Source organism: Corylus avellana, chromosome 3 (assembly GCF_965113065.1).
Source record: "Corylus avellana chromosome 3, dhCorAvel1.hap1.2, whole genome shotgun sequence".
Lineage (NCBI taxonomy): Eukaryota > Viridiplantae > Streptophyta > Magnoliopsida > Fagales > Betulaceae > Corylus > Corylus avellana.
The window spans coordinates 28,360,819-28,371,588 of record NC_142492.1 but is presented as its reverse complement, the minus strand read 5'-3'; the positions used below and the strand labels follow the sequence as shown (position 1 = coordinate 28,371,588).

General features: G+C 37.8%; 1 protein-coding gene across 1 annotated transcript; it reads left to right on the top strand.

Moving 5' to 3' along the window:
* Positions 1-240: 240 nt before the first annotated feature.
* LOC132173879 (factor of DNA methylation 1-like) lies at positions 241-6,341 on the top strand. Its single transcript, XM_088514903.1, has 8 exons — positions 241-374; positions 1,617-2,165; positions 2,637-2,818; positions 3,269-3,358; positions 3,467-3,745; positions 4,389-4,601; positions 5,026-5,271; positions 6,059-6,341. The coding sequence occupies exons 2-7, from the start codon at positions 1,658-1,660 to the stop codon at positions 5,254-5,256; spliced, it is 1,503 nt and encodes a 500-aa protein (XP_088371029.1). The 5' UTR covers positions 241-374; positions 1,617-1,657; the 3' UTR covers positions 5,257-5,271; positions 6,059-6,341.
* The last annotated feature ends 4,429 nt before the right edge of the window (positions 6,342-10,770 follow it).

The window sequence follows — 10,770 nt, the reverse complement described above, 5'->3', positions numbered from 1 at the left end:
ACCGGGCCCAATCCAATACAAATCAAAGTGTACGTCAGCTTAAACACCATGCAAATCTGCCAGGTCACCTCCACATCAGCTTCTCCTCCACCTACTTAAGACACACGTGGCACACGCTGATGACCCAGATCCTTCCACCTGTCTTCTCTGTTCGCCAAAGAATCCATCTTTTAGTCTTCCCCAGACAGTCAGCAGCCAGCTGACGCTTCACCTTTAATGCAGCGCCCCTTCACCTGCTTCTTCACCCACACACACTGCAGTGTGCACCACTCTGTGTATTCCTTTCTACCCCATTGCTCTTTCTTTCGTATCACTGTAAGGAACGTTACGCAGAAGAAGAAAGAAGAGAAAGATACTCAAAAGCAACTTTACAGGTAGATAACAAATTCTCTTGCTTTGTAATCCAGGGCCGAAGAAGCAAGTCACTATGTTGGTTCGACTCTTTTTTCCCCTAAAGTTGCTTATTTTGATGTTGAAAACGAATTTGGAGGACAAAATAAGTTCAAGTTATTGATTTCACCAAATATCCCCTAATGGGCCAATGGCCAGATTCTTCTTCTTCTTCTTCTTCTTCTTCTTTTTTTCCCTCATTTGGTTTTCCTCTTTGATATGTTTTACTGGTATTTGTATAAGTATAATGGCCAGACTATCTCTCTCTCTCTCTCTCTCTCTCTCTCTCTCTCTCTCTCTCTCTCTCTCTCATTTGGGTTTCCTGTTTGATATGTTTTACTGGGATTTGTATTAAGTATAATGGCCAGATTCTCTCTCTCTCTCTCTCTCTCTCTCAGCTCTCTCACATTTGGGTTTCCTGTTTGATATGTTTTACTGGTATTTGTATAAGTATAATGGCCAGATTCTTTCTCTCTCTCTCTCTCTCTCTCTCTCTCATTTGGGTTTCCTGTTTGATATGATTGTGGTTTGCATTGAAATGATTGCTATAATTATCATTATAACAATAAAAAATACTTACGTAAAAGAAAGTAGTTCTAGGTGAGTTCCTACTAATATGTAGATGGAAGAACCCTAATTTGCTCATTCTGCTCTTCACCTTTAGATGTATATATATGAGGTTTCCTTTTGCTTATCAAAAGGATTCCTATTTCTACTTATCAAAAAAAAAAAAAAAAAAGATTCCTTTTGCTTTTTCTAAATAATTTCATTCTTCAACAATTATGTGTAAGTAAAGCTTCTCTGTCCTCTAATCTCTCAGAGGCATCAGCACTAGCTTACTTAGTTCACTCTTTCTTTAGTTGCCCCCTTTAGCTGCCTTTTCTAATCTTAGTTGCTCTCTTTGAGGCTAAGGTTTTCATAAAAAATTTATCGCATGAGGCTGTGTTTTTGAGTGGTTGAATTGGACACCATGTACTTGAATCCAGAAAATTTGTTACAGATTCTGTTAAACTTTTAAATGATTGCTTCATTGCGTATTGTAGTCGTGCAATATTCTTTGCAACATCATTTCTCTTTCAGTGTGCCTTGGCCTTATGTTTATCTAGATGAGAATACAACCCAACATCACTCTTCTAAACTTGGTGGATGTTAATAAATCCTTTTATTGTTTCTTTATTTTTTTCTTTGAAATGCTATTTAATGGTCATTAGAATGTTACCTTACAGGCTCCTAGTCTGATTATTTCTGGCATTTGTATTAAAGTCTAATGGACTACAGCTATGAAGAGTCAGATATGAGTGAATCTGAGATCAATGAATTCGTAGAGAAACCATATGAGCAGCTGATGGCTGGAAAGTACAAAGTTATAGGTCTCAATGGTATGCTTAGATGTCCTTTCTGTGCTGGGAAGAAGAAACAAGATTACAAGTACAAGGATTTGCTTCAACATGCTTCGGGAGTTGGTAAAGGTTCTACTAACAGAAGTGCAAAACAAAAGGCAAACCACCTTGCGTTGGCAAAGTACTTGGAGACGGAGCTAGCCAATGAAGTGGATCAAACCCAATTCCTTCGCAATAACGGGCAGTTAAGAACTGTATCTGACACTGACCAGAAAGCAGCTCATACCAGAAACAATGTTTTGGAAAATCTAGCCAATGAAATTGATATTACAATTGAAACGCTCAATGAACTACATAACAGGTACAATGAAAAGACCATGTCCTTAAGTAGGATGCTTGCGGAGAAAGACAAGCTACACTCTGCTTTGCTTGGAGGTTTGTTCCTGGCTCTTTCTGTGTTTGTTGATACATGCTTCATAATACAAATGCATGCTCATTTGCAGTGTCTGGTGTATGTTGAAACTTGCCTTTTTCTTAGGTTAATGCTTAGCCAAACTTGTATAAATATAGAAATGTGGCATTGTAGGACCAAAAGGTCTCGTGAATGTTCTGTTTACTATCCTGGATAAAACTATACAAAAATTTTAGGCTTGTACTTATTCCTTATTGCTGGATTTGAATGTAGGGCTCATGGGTCGTGACAGATCATAAGACCTATGATTGAATGCCATATGAAAGGAAAGATTTTTTTCAAGGTTACGCTTCAAAAGAAGTTTGTAGTGTTGAGACCCAGGAATTAGAAATCACAAAAAATATGCCATCATTTTAAATTATGTTAATGTCATCATCATTATGCATGATATATGGCAGGACAAATAAATTATATTTAACTGTTTGATTGATCAGAAATGAGGAAGATGCAGCAGCTTGCGCGTCATAATGTTCAAAGGATATTTGACGAACATGAAAAACTGAATCATGAATTGGAGACTAAGAAATATAAACTTGATTCCTGGAGCAAAGAACTGAACAAACGGGAAGCATTAACTGAGCATAAGAGACAAAAGCTTGATGAGGAGAAGAAAAAGGTGATATATGTGAATGTGACATTACCAAACAGAATTATTTTTTTAATTAATCAGAAGTTTTAACATTCAATTTCACTTGCTTAGATGCTCTTCATAAATCTTAGTAGTTTCAGACGTACTTGCTTTAGATCAACTTGCTACAATTTGAGCTAAGCTTGTTTGGGTGTTTGTCCCATGCTGGAAATGGGGCCAACTCAAACATTTTCTATACCAATTTATGCGCAGCTTACTTTCACTTTCATTGTAATGGCACATTTACTGTTGTCCTTCATATCTTCATCTTTATATATGAGCTTACTGCACCAAGAATCTTTTAGTTTTAACTGAATAAAAGCTACTGATACTGGTTTATTTGGAATAAATAAATGATAGATTTAGGAGGAGCTCTTTGAAGTGCTCCATGCTAAAACACTACATGCTGGGTATTGATGTTATTGTTGGTACTTCTAGCATGATGTTAGGAACAATTATCTTCAATTGACATCCATGGAGCAGCAAAAGGCCGATGAGAATATCTTAAGGCTGGTTGAAAAGCAAAAGGTGAGCGGCTGAGGTTTTAACTAGAGTCTGTCTCATATGCTGCATAAGAGTTGCTCTTCATTTTATACTTTTTGTAGCACTCGTTAATTAGGAATTTTAATTTTTCAGAGAGATAAAGAGGAAGCCCTTAATAAGATACTTAAGTTGGAAAAGCAGCTGGAAGCTAAACAGAAGTTAGAAATGGACATCAAAGAAATTAAAGGGAAACTCCAGGTCATAAAGCATCTTGGAGATGAAGCAGTTCAAAAGAAGATGGAAGACATGAATGATGAATTGCAACAAAAAGTCGATGATTTAAATGATATGGAAGATATGAATCTTGACCTTATTGCTAAAGAGCGAGAAAGCAACGCCGAGCTACAAGGAGCTCGCAAAATATTAATTGCAGTATGATTTCCTTTGCTATGCACATGTTTGTCTATATGCTTGTGTCTGTGTATTTGGGGACAATATGCATCCAATAGAGTCACTAGTTTGATATTGTTTTAGAAAGTAGTTTAGTATTGTTGTGTTGGGAATTGTATTAAATGTGTCTTAAATATGCGGTTTCAAGTCACGCATAGGAATCAGGAACAACGACAGATCAAATTGTCCCACATGAGATCTCCAAAATCAGAAGTAGCAGATGACATTATCATCCAATTGACATTGCTGTTTCTGAACAGAGATGGGAATGAGATTAAGTACTTTAATCATTGATGTGCTTTTGACTGGTCACTTTCAGAAACAAGCTAATGACATTCAATTGATAGCAATTTTGTGCTCTTTTTCATTTTCGTTTGGCTGAAACGAGTACAAGAGTTCCATGGGATTAAAGAAGACCACCATTAATTGTATTGCCCTACAGGCTCTAATGGTGTCTAATGGACCATAAAGTAAAAAAGGCATAAGCTCCTAGATATGAATCTGCCCATAATCATGCCATATACTAAAACCAAAGTGGAAAAAGAAGTTGCATTAGTGACTTTTTCATGTTTACATGTATAATTAATAATGTAATGGAAGTTTATTTTCTTTTTTCCTTCTTTAGGGTTTTACGGAAATGCTGTGTAATTGCACTAATATTGGAATAAAGAGAATGGGAGAAATTGATCAGAAGCCGTTTCAGAATACATGCAAGCAGCGATTTCCCCTTGAGGAAGCAAATGCGCAGGCCTTGACACTATGCTCCTTGTGGCAGGAGAATTTGAAAGATCAAAACTGGTATCCTTTTAAAATTGTTGATATCGATGGTGAAACCCAGGTATATTCTTTTAAATCCTGTTTAAGCCTCTTATTGTTGTATTCATGTATACAGTTGTGTTAGGAGCTTGTGTGAATTCATATTTGTCATTTATATCATATAGTTGTATATGTTGCTATTATAAAAAGCATGAATCAAAACTAGTTTTTAGATATTCGATTTCTACTTATCAAAAAAAAGTTTTTAGATATTTGATTTCTGCTCACAAGTTACTCATGTTGGGCTGCTGTCTCCTAATTGCTTACTTAAATTTTTCTTATATGAAGTGTGTCCTTTTAAGCATGCAAACCATGCCTCAAAAAAGAAATTTGTTCATGTTGTCTATAAGATTTCATAAGTTCCAGGATTAAACTTTTTTTTCTTTTTAATCCTCATTTCAACATTTGAGGAATGGTTGAGAGGCTAATAATTTGTTTTGATGCAGGAAGTAGTAAATGAAGAAGATGAGAAGCTACGAAATCTCAAACAGTTGTGGGGGGAAGGGATATACATGGCTGTCATTTGTGCATTGAAAGAGATCAATGAGTATAATCCAAGTGGCAGATACATTGTTTCTGAGCTCTGGAACTTCAAAGAAGAAAGGAAAGCCACATTAAAGGAGGTCATCAGTTACATCTTAAAGAATATCAACACACTTAAGCGTAAGAGACAGTGAGTCAGACTGTCAGAAGTTAGTATTCTATTCATATATCTTAATTAAGTTTTAATTAAGTGCAGTTGATATAAAATATTAAGCTCATTTGTAGGCCAACTTGGGATTGCCTTGCCAAATAAGCTCCAAAACTAATGGACTTAAATATTGGTTGTTACAATCTTTTGTTTCCAAAGATACAATTATTTTTTGAAAACCTTGTGTAAGAGATAAGTCACATGACATTCAAGGAGTGTAATTAACTATCATCACTATACAGATGAGCTGATATATGCACAATGATGGGGCTCCCAGATTTTGCAAATTTGTGACGGGTTTAGTGTAATAATTTTTTATCTGGTACTTTAGTTCAGACTAAATTGTGACGAGCCCCAATTAGTTTGATGGCAGGAAAAAATAGAAGTTTTTATGGCTGATCATCTTGAATCATATATATATATATACATGCAACTCTTGCTTTAGCCATTTAGTTTTTGAATTGCGGGTAACAACTTGTATTTGTCATTTTAAATTTTAACAAAAAAAAAAAAAAGAGAAATATTTTTGTTTAATGTGATTGAGATGATATAATGTATGTGCATGAAAACAAAAGAAAATGCGTATTCATATTAAAAAGAAAAGAAAATGCATCAACTATTACTCCTATACTCCAATTATAATCATCTAAACTGGTAATGGCTGTTGTACTATCTAAGAACCTGTTAGTGATACAGATTGATTCATAACTATATCGTGTTCGAACTGATAATGGGCAACTTGTTGAAGTTTCGTTAACTGCTGTTTTATAATGAGATTTTAATGCTAGGTAACGCAGGAAAATTGAGAGACAGAAATTCCAAGAGGGAAAATGGATGCAGAAATCTATAATGGATCTGGAAGAAGGTGGGAGCATTAGTTTTTGGTACTACATATCTTTCGTCAGCTAGTTGGCTCCATTTGTATGTATGCTATAGAGTAGGATCTTTTGGACTTGAAAAATTCGACAATTCTCCAGTGAAATTGTGAACTTTTTAACTTTATTGGTGGAAATTTCTTTAGTGACTGCAGTTTTAGAATTCAATATTATGACAAAAACTTCTTGTGAGCCTATTTACACCACTTTCCAGGACCCTTTTCTATTCTTATATTTCTAGCTGAAGATTTTGGCAGCTTGGTATCATTTTGGCATGCTAGAGCATCATCTCATTTTTCTGTTTGCATCTTTTCCCTCTTCCTACAAGATTCCAATTTTTTTTATTCTTTTTTAAATATATAATTATATTCTTAGTGAACCTTGTATAAATATGAGAAAAAAGAAAATGAGAAAGCAAAAACTGAATGCTAAAATGACAGAATTTTTTCCACGCTTTTTCAGTAATATTATAACTTCCATGTGGTGCTGGTTATGCAATGTCATTTACCTTGCACCCAAAAATTTAATAAAACAAAATAATAATAATAATAATAATAATAATAATAATAAAGGAAGAAAAAGTTTACAAAGTAAAAAACACGCCATAAAACCAGAATTGACAGAAGATGGTGCACCTCATTAAATATGATTTAGCCATATTTGCGCTAATCAACACCACCATAGTTGTCAGGCATCTTTTGTCTATTTTATGCTTCTGCATGAAACAATCGAAACTTGCAACTCTACTAGACTCGACAATAAAGCCTAACTACCCCAAAAGTAGGACAAGCACAACATTGTCGATCGGGATATGTCTTGAACTGCCAAGATCGCCAGAAAGTCACTATCAAGCGCACCCAACACTCAGCATGGTCCGACTAAGCTCTGTAGCTGCTACTAAGCTCATCTAGCACTCGACTTTGTCCGATTGGGCTCCAAAGATGCTACCAAGTGCACTTAACACTCGGCCTCGTCCGATCGGGAACAATTTGACTTGGACTGAGCCACGAGTTCAGGGGGCTAAGACATATGCCACATACTGGACACCTTAACACCCTACACTCGACTTGGTCCGACTAGGCTCTAAAACCACTAGTAAGCACACCCAACACTCGGCATGTTCCGACAGGGCTTGAATGTGACGTCCCACATTGCCTGGACATGGAAAAGATGATGTGTTTATATGAAATATATTCTCTATAAATAGTATAAGGCATTTTGGGGGTAAACCCAATAATAAAACCGTACGGGTTTGGCCCAAAGCGGACAATATCATATCACTTAAAGTAGGGATGTTACATATGGTATCAGAGCCATAGCCCAGCCTGAGATAGGGGGAGTGTGCACAAGCCCATGAGGATCGCCAGCGAGGACTCTGAGTCCTAAGAGGGGGTGATTGTGATGTCCCACATTGCCTGGGCATGAAAAAAGATGATGTGTTTATATGAAATATATTCTCTCTAAATGGTATGAGGCCTTTTGGGGGTAAACCCAATAATAAAACCGTGCGGGCTTGGCCCAAAGCGGACAATATTATACCACTTGAAGTAGGGATGTTACATATTGTATCAGAACCATAACCCAGCTTAAGATGGGGGGAGCGTGCACAAGCCCATGAGGGTCGCCAGCGAGGACGCTGGGTCCTAAGAGGGGGTGATTGTGACGTCCCATATTGCCTGAGTATAGAAAAGATGATATGTTTATATGAAATATATTTTCTATAAATGGTATGAGGCCTTTTAGGGGTAAACCCAATAATAAAACCGTGCGGGCTTGACCTAAAGCGGACAATATCATACCACTTGAAGTAGGGATGTTACATTGAAAGTCGTTACTAAGCACACCTAGTAATGACCAGGCCAAGAACATTGCAGGGATAAGGCATCTTGAAGCCCAGTTCGTTAAAGCCGATGGTAGAAGAAGCAATGACATTCAACTGCCAATCATATCTAAGAATTTTTCATGGTCGGCTTGCATCGGCAATGAACTGAATATCTCTAATATTATTGTTAAGAATATTATGTTAGGGTTATTTACTTGTTATTTACTTCCTTATGTATTATTAGTCTACTAGGTTTACCTTTCCTTAACCTATTAGATTATGTGTCTCTCTATAAATAGAGGCTTCTATCTTCATTATCATATAAGAATATCAATACAATGTAGTCCATTGTGTGCTTCCGCTCTTCCTATTATTCTTCCACTCTTCTATATCTCTCCATTATTCTTACATGCTATCAAAGCATCCTAATATGGTATAAGAGCCACTCTTCTGTGGCTTTCAATAAATGACTTTTATAGTGTTTTCCTTTTGTCGAATTTTAGTTTATTGCCCTACATCAAGCGCCGCCAAAATTTATGTTGCCCATAGTCTCAAAATTGTCCTAGCCTATAGATCCGAAACTGCCATTGGCCTTCCGACGTGCCGCCATATGCCTCCACCAGTTTCTGCCTGCGCCTCCACTGCCCTTGCAGGAGCTACACGCTTCTACCGCCGACAACAGTTTAGACGCCGCCAAGTATAGATCCAAATAGATCTAAAGCGTCTAGGCTTCCTTGGTGGCGCTCACACGTGCCACCAGAAGGTTTTGTCTGCCAGTAAACACGCCTCCACGCGCGTCCCAAGAGCAGTCCACGCGCAGGCAAGACTTGCCTAAGAATTTGTCCATTCTGTTACGCACCACCACATAGCGCCGATCACCTTGGTAATAGCGCCAATCGATAGATCAGGGCCAGACAAGTCTAGAGATATCAAGCACAGCCTCATCGGACCATTCACACGCCCCCACACGCCGCTCGAAGTTATTGCCATTTTTTTCCCACGTGCCGCCCTGTTGACCCCAATCAGGAAAGTTTCCAGTCCACCTTATAGATCCGACGACAACCGTCAAATCCCCACCAAGCATGCCACCATCGGACCCTGCACGCGCTAGTAGAAGCTCCTGCGCGTGGGATTCATGCGCCGTACGTGCCAAACTCCTCCTTGGCGCGTGAGATGCACGCGCCTCACTCTGCCGCAGCTCCTGGCGCATGCACCACATGCGCCAGCGCATCTCTTCTTCGCTTGCCAGCCACGTGTGAACCCCTCAGCGCGCTACATTAGCCATAGGCCATGTCATCCAGTGCGATGTTAGTGCCTCTACCACATCATCAGAACGGCCACATTAGCATATCGGTCACGTCAGCACCTTCCAAGAGTTGACTTTCATGTGTTGACTTTTGACTTGACTTTCTACATGTTGGCCGTTGACTGTTGACTTTGACCAGACTAAAAGTTGGCCAGGTGTTTCCTACTCAATTTTTCGTTATAATTTCAACAAAGAAAGCAAAGAAAGGACTGAAGGGCGGGGATTGTAGATCCTGACTTGGAAAGTTAGAATTTGGATGTTGAGAGCTCATACATGCAATGCAAGGATATCACTCATACTGACTGTTTTTGTCTCCTAAAGGATTGATAAGATTATATGGTTTTTTTTTTTTTTTTTTTTTTTTTTTGTAGGTGATAAGATTATATGGTTTAATTGCAACCGAATTTTACTAATTGTTTTATGTTTTATGGAAGAATTTGATGTTAGTTATGTTAAAATATGCAGCAGGGTGAGAGGGGCGCCGATTCCCTAGTTAGCTAAATTGGGGTAATTGTTAGTAGCATAGCCTACTGAACTGGTCAAAACCATTTTTGGGCCGTTACAATTTTGCCTCACTTGATTGATGTTTTATCAATAAAGATCCTAATTTGTTCAAAAAAAGGAAAGAAAAAAAAATGCTAGAATCTAATCACTTAGTTAAATCATATCTTGGAATATATTGTAACAACCCTCCTCAAACTCAAGGTGAAAGATTTTGGAAACTTAAGTTTGATCTTTTCCTTTGAATGCGGTTGACCACAGTATTTGGAGGCAGTCGGCGACAATGATTGGAAATGCGTCTTACATAATAATACTAAAAGAGGGCCAACTATGGGCCAAAATGGAAGCTAATTATGAATTAAAATGGGTCTGGGTTTTAAACAATCTCAAAGGAAACGGCAGCGATTGGAGGGAACGGCATTGTGCAATGACGAAAAAGAAGGTATCGGCGTTGGGCTTGTACAACTAGAGGAGGAGGTGCCTAAAATGAGGCATGGATAGCCAGAGGAACCGGCAGTATCGAGCCATGGAGGGCTAAAGATAGAGACGACAAGATGAAACCTACCAACAAAAGGGACCGGTGGACTGCTAGAGGCCAAAGGAAGGTGGACAACGCCAAAGAAGGTGGCAGCAATGTGAGGCATTGAATCGAGGTGACATGTCAAAGAAAGCACCAGAAAAGACAAAGTCGACAATCGGACAAGGTGCCAGAGGATGAGGATATGGTAATGTCTTCTTTGGCGGTGGAGTTGGCTGAGGCAAACATAAATTGCAAACTAGAAAATTGTGGCAATGTTTGCAATTTTTTTTTTTTTTTTTTTTTTTTTTTTTCTAAACAAACATAAAACAACATTATAAAATAAAGAAGTTTTGTAATTGTGAAATCAATATGAAACAAAGGATAAGTAAAAAAAAATTGCAATCTAGGATCAAACAATCGGCATTAGTGTATAGGTCTAATGCCATGAAGAAATTAATAATGAAATTAGAAAATAA

Bases quoted from the DNA above. Each gene is read 5' to 3' on its own strand.
- LOC132173879 (XM_088514903.1), top strand. From the start codon at position 1,658: ATGGACTACAGCTATGAAGAGTCAGATATGAGTGAATCTGAGATCAAT. The intron at 3,359-3,466 runs GTGAGCGGCTGA...TTAATTTTTCAG, and splicing joins GGCTGGTTGAAAAGCAAAAG to AGAGATAAAGAGGAAGCCCT. The intron at 3,746-4,388 runs GTATGATTTCCT...TTCCTTCTTTAG, and splicing joins CTCGCAAAATATTAATTGCA to GGTTTTACGGAAATGCTGTG.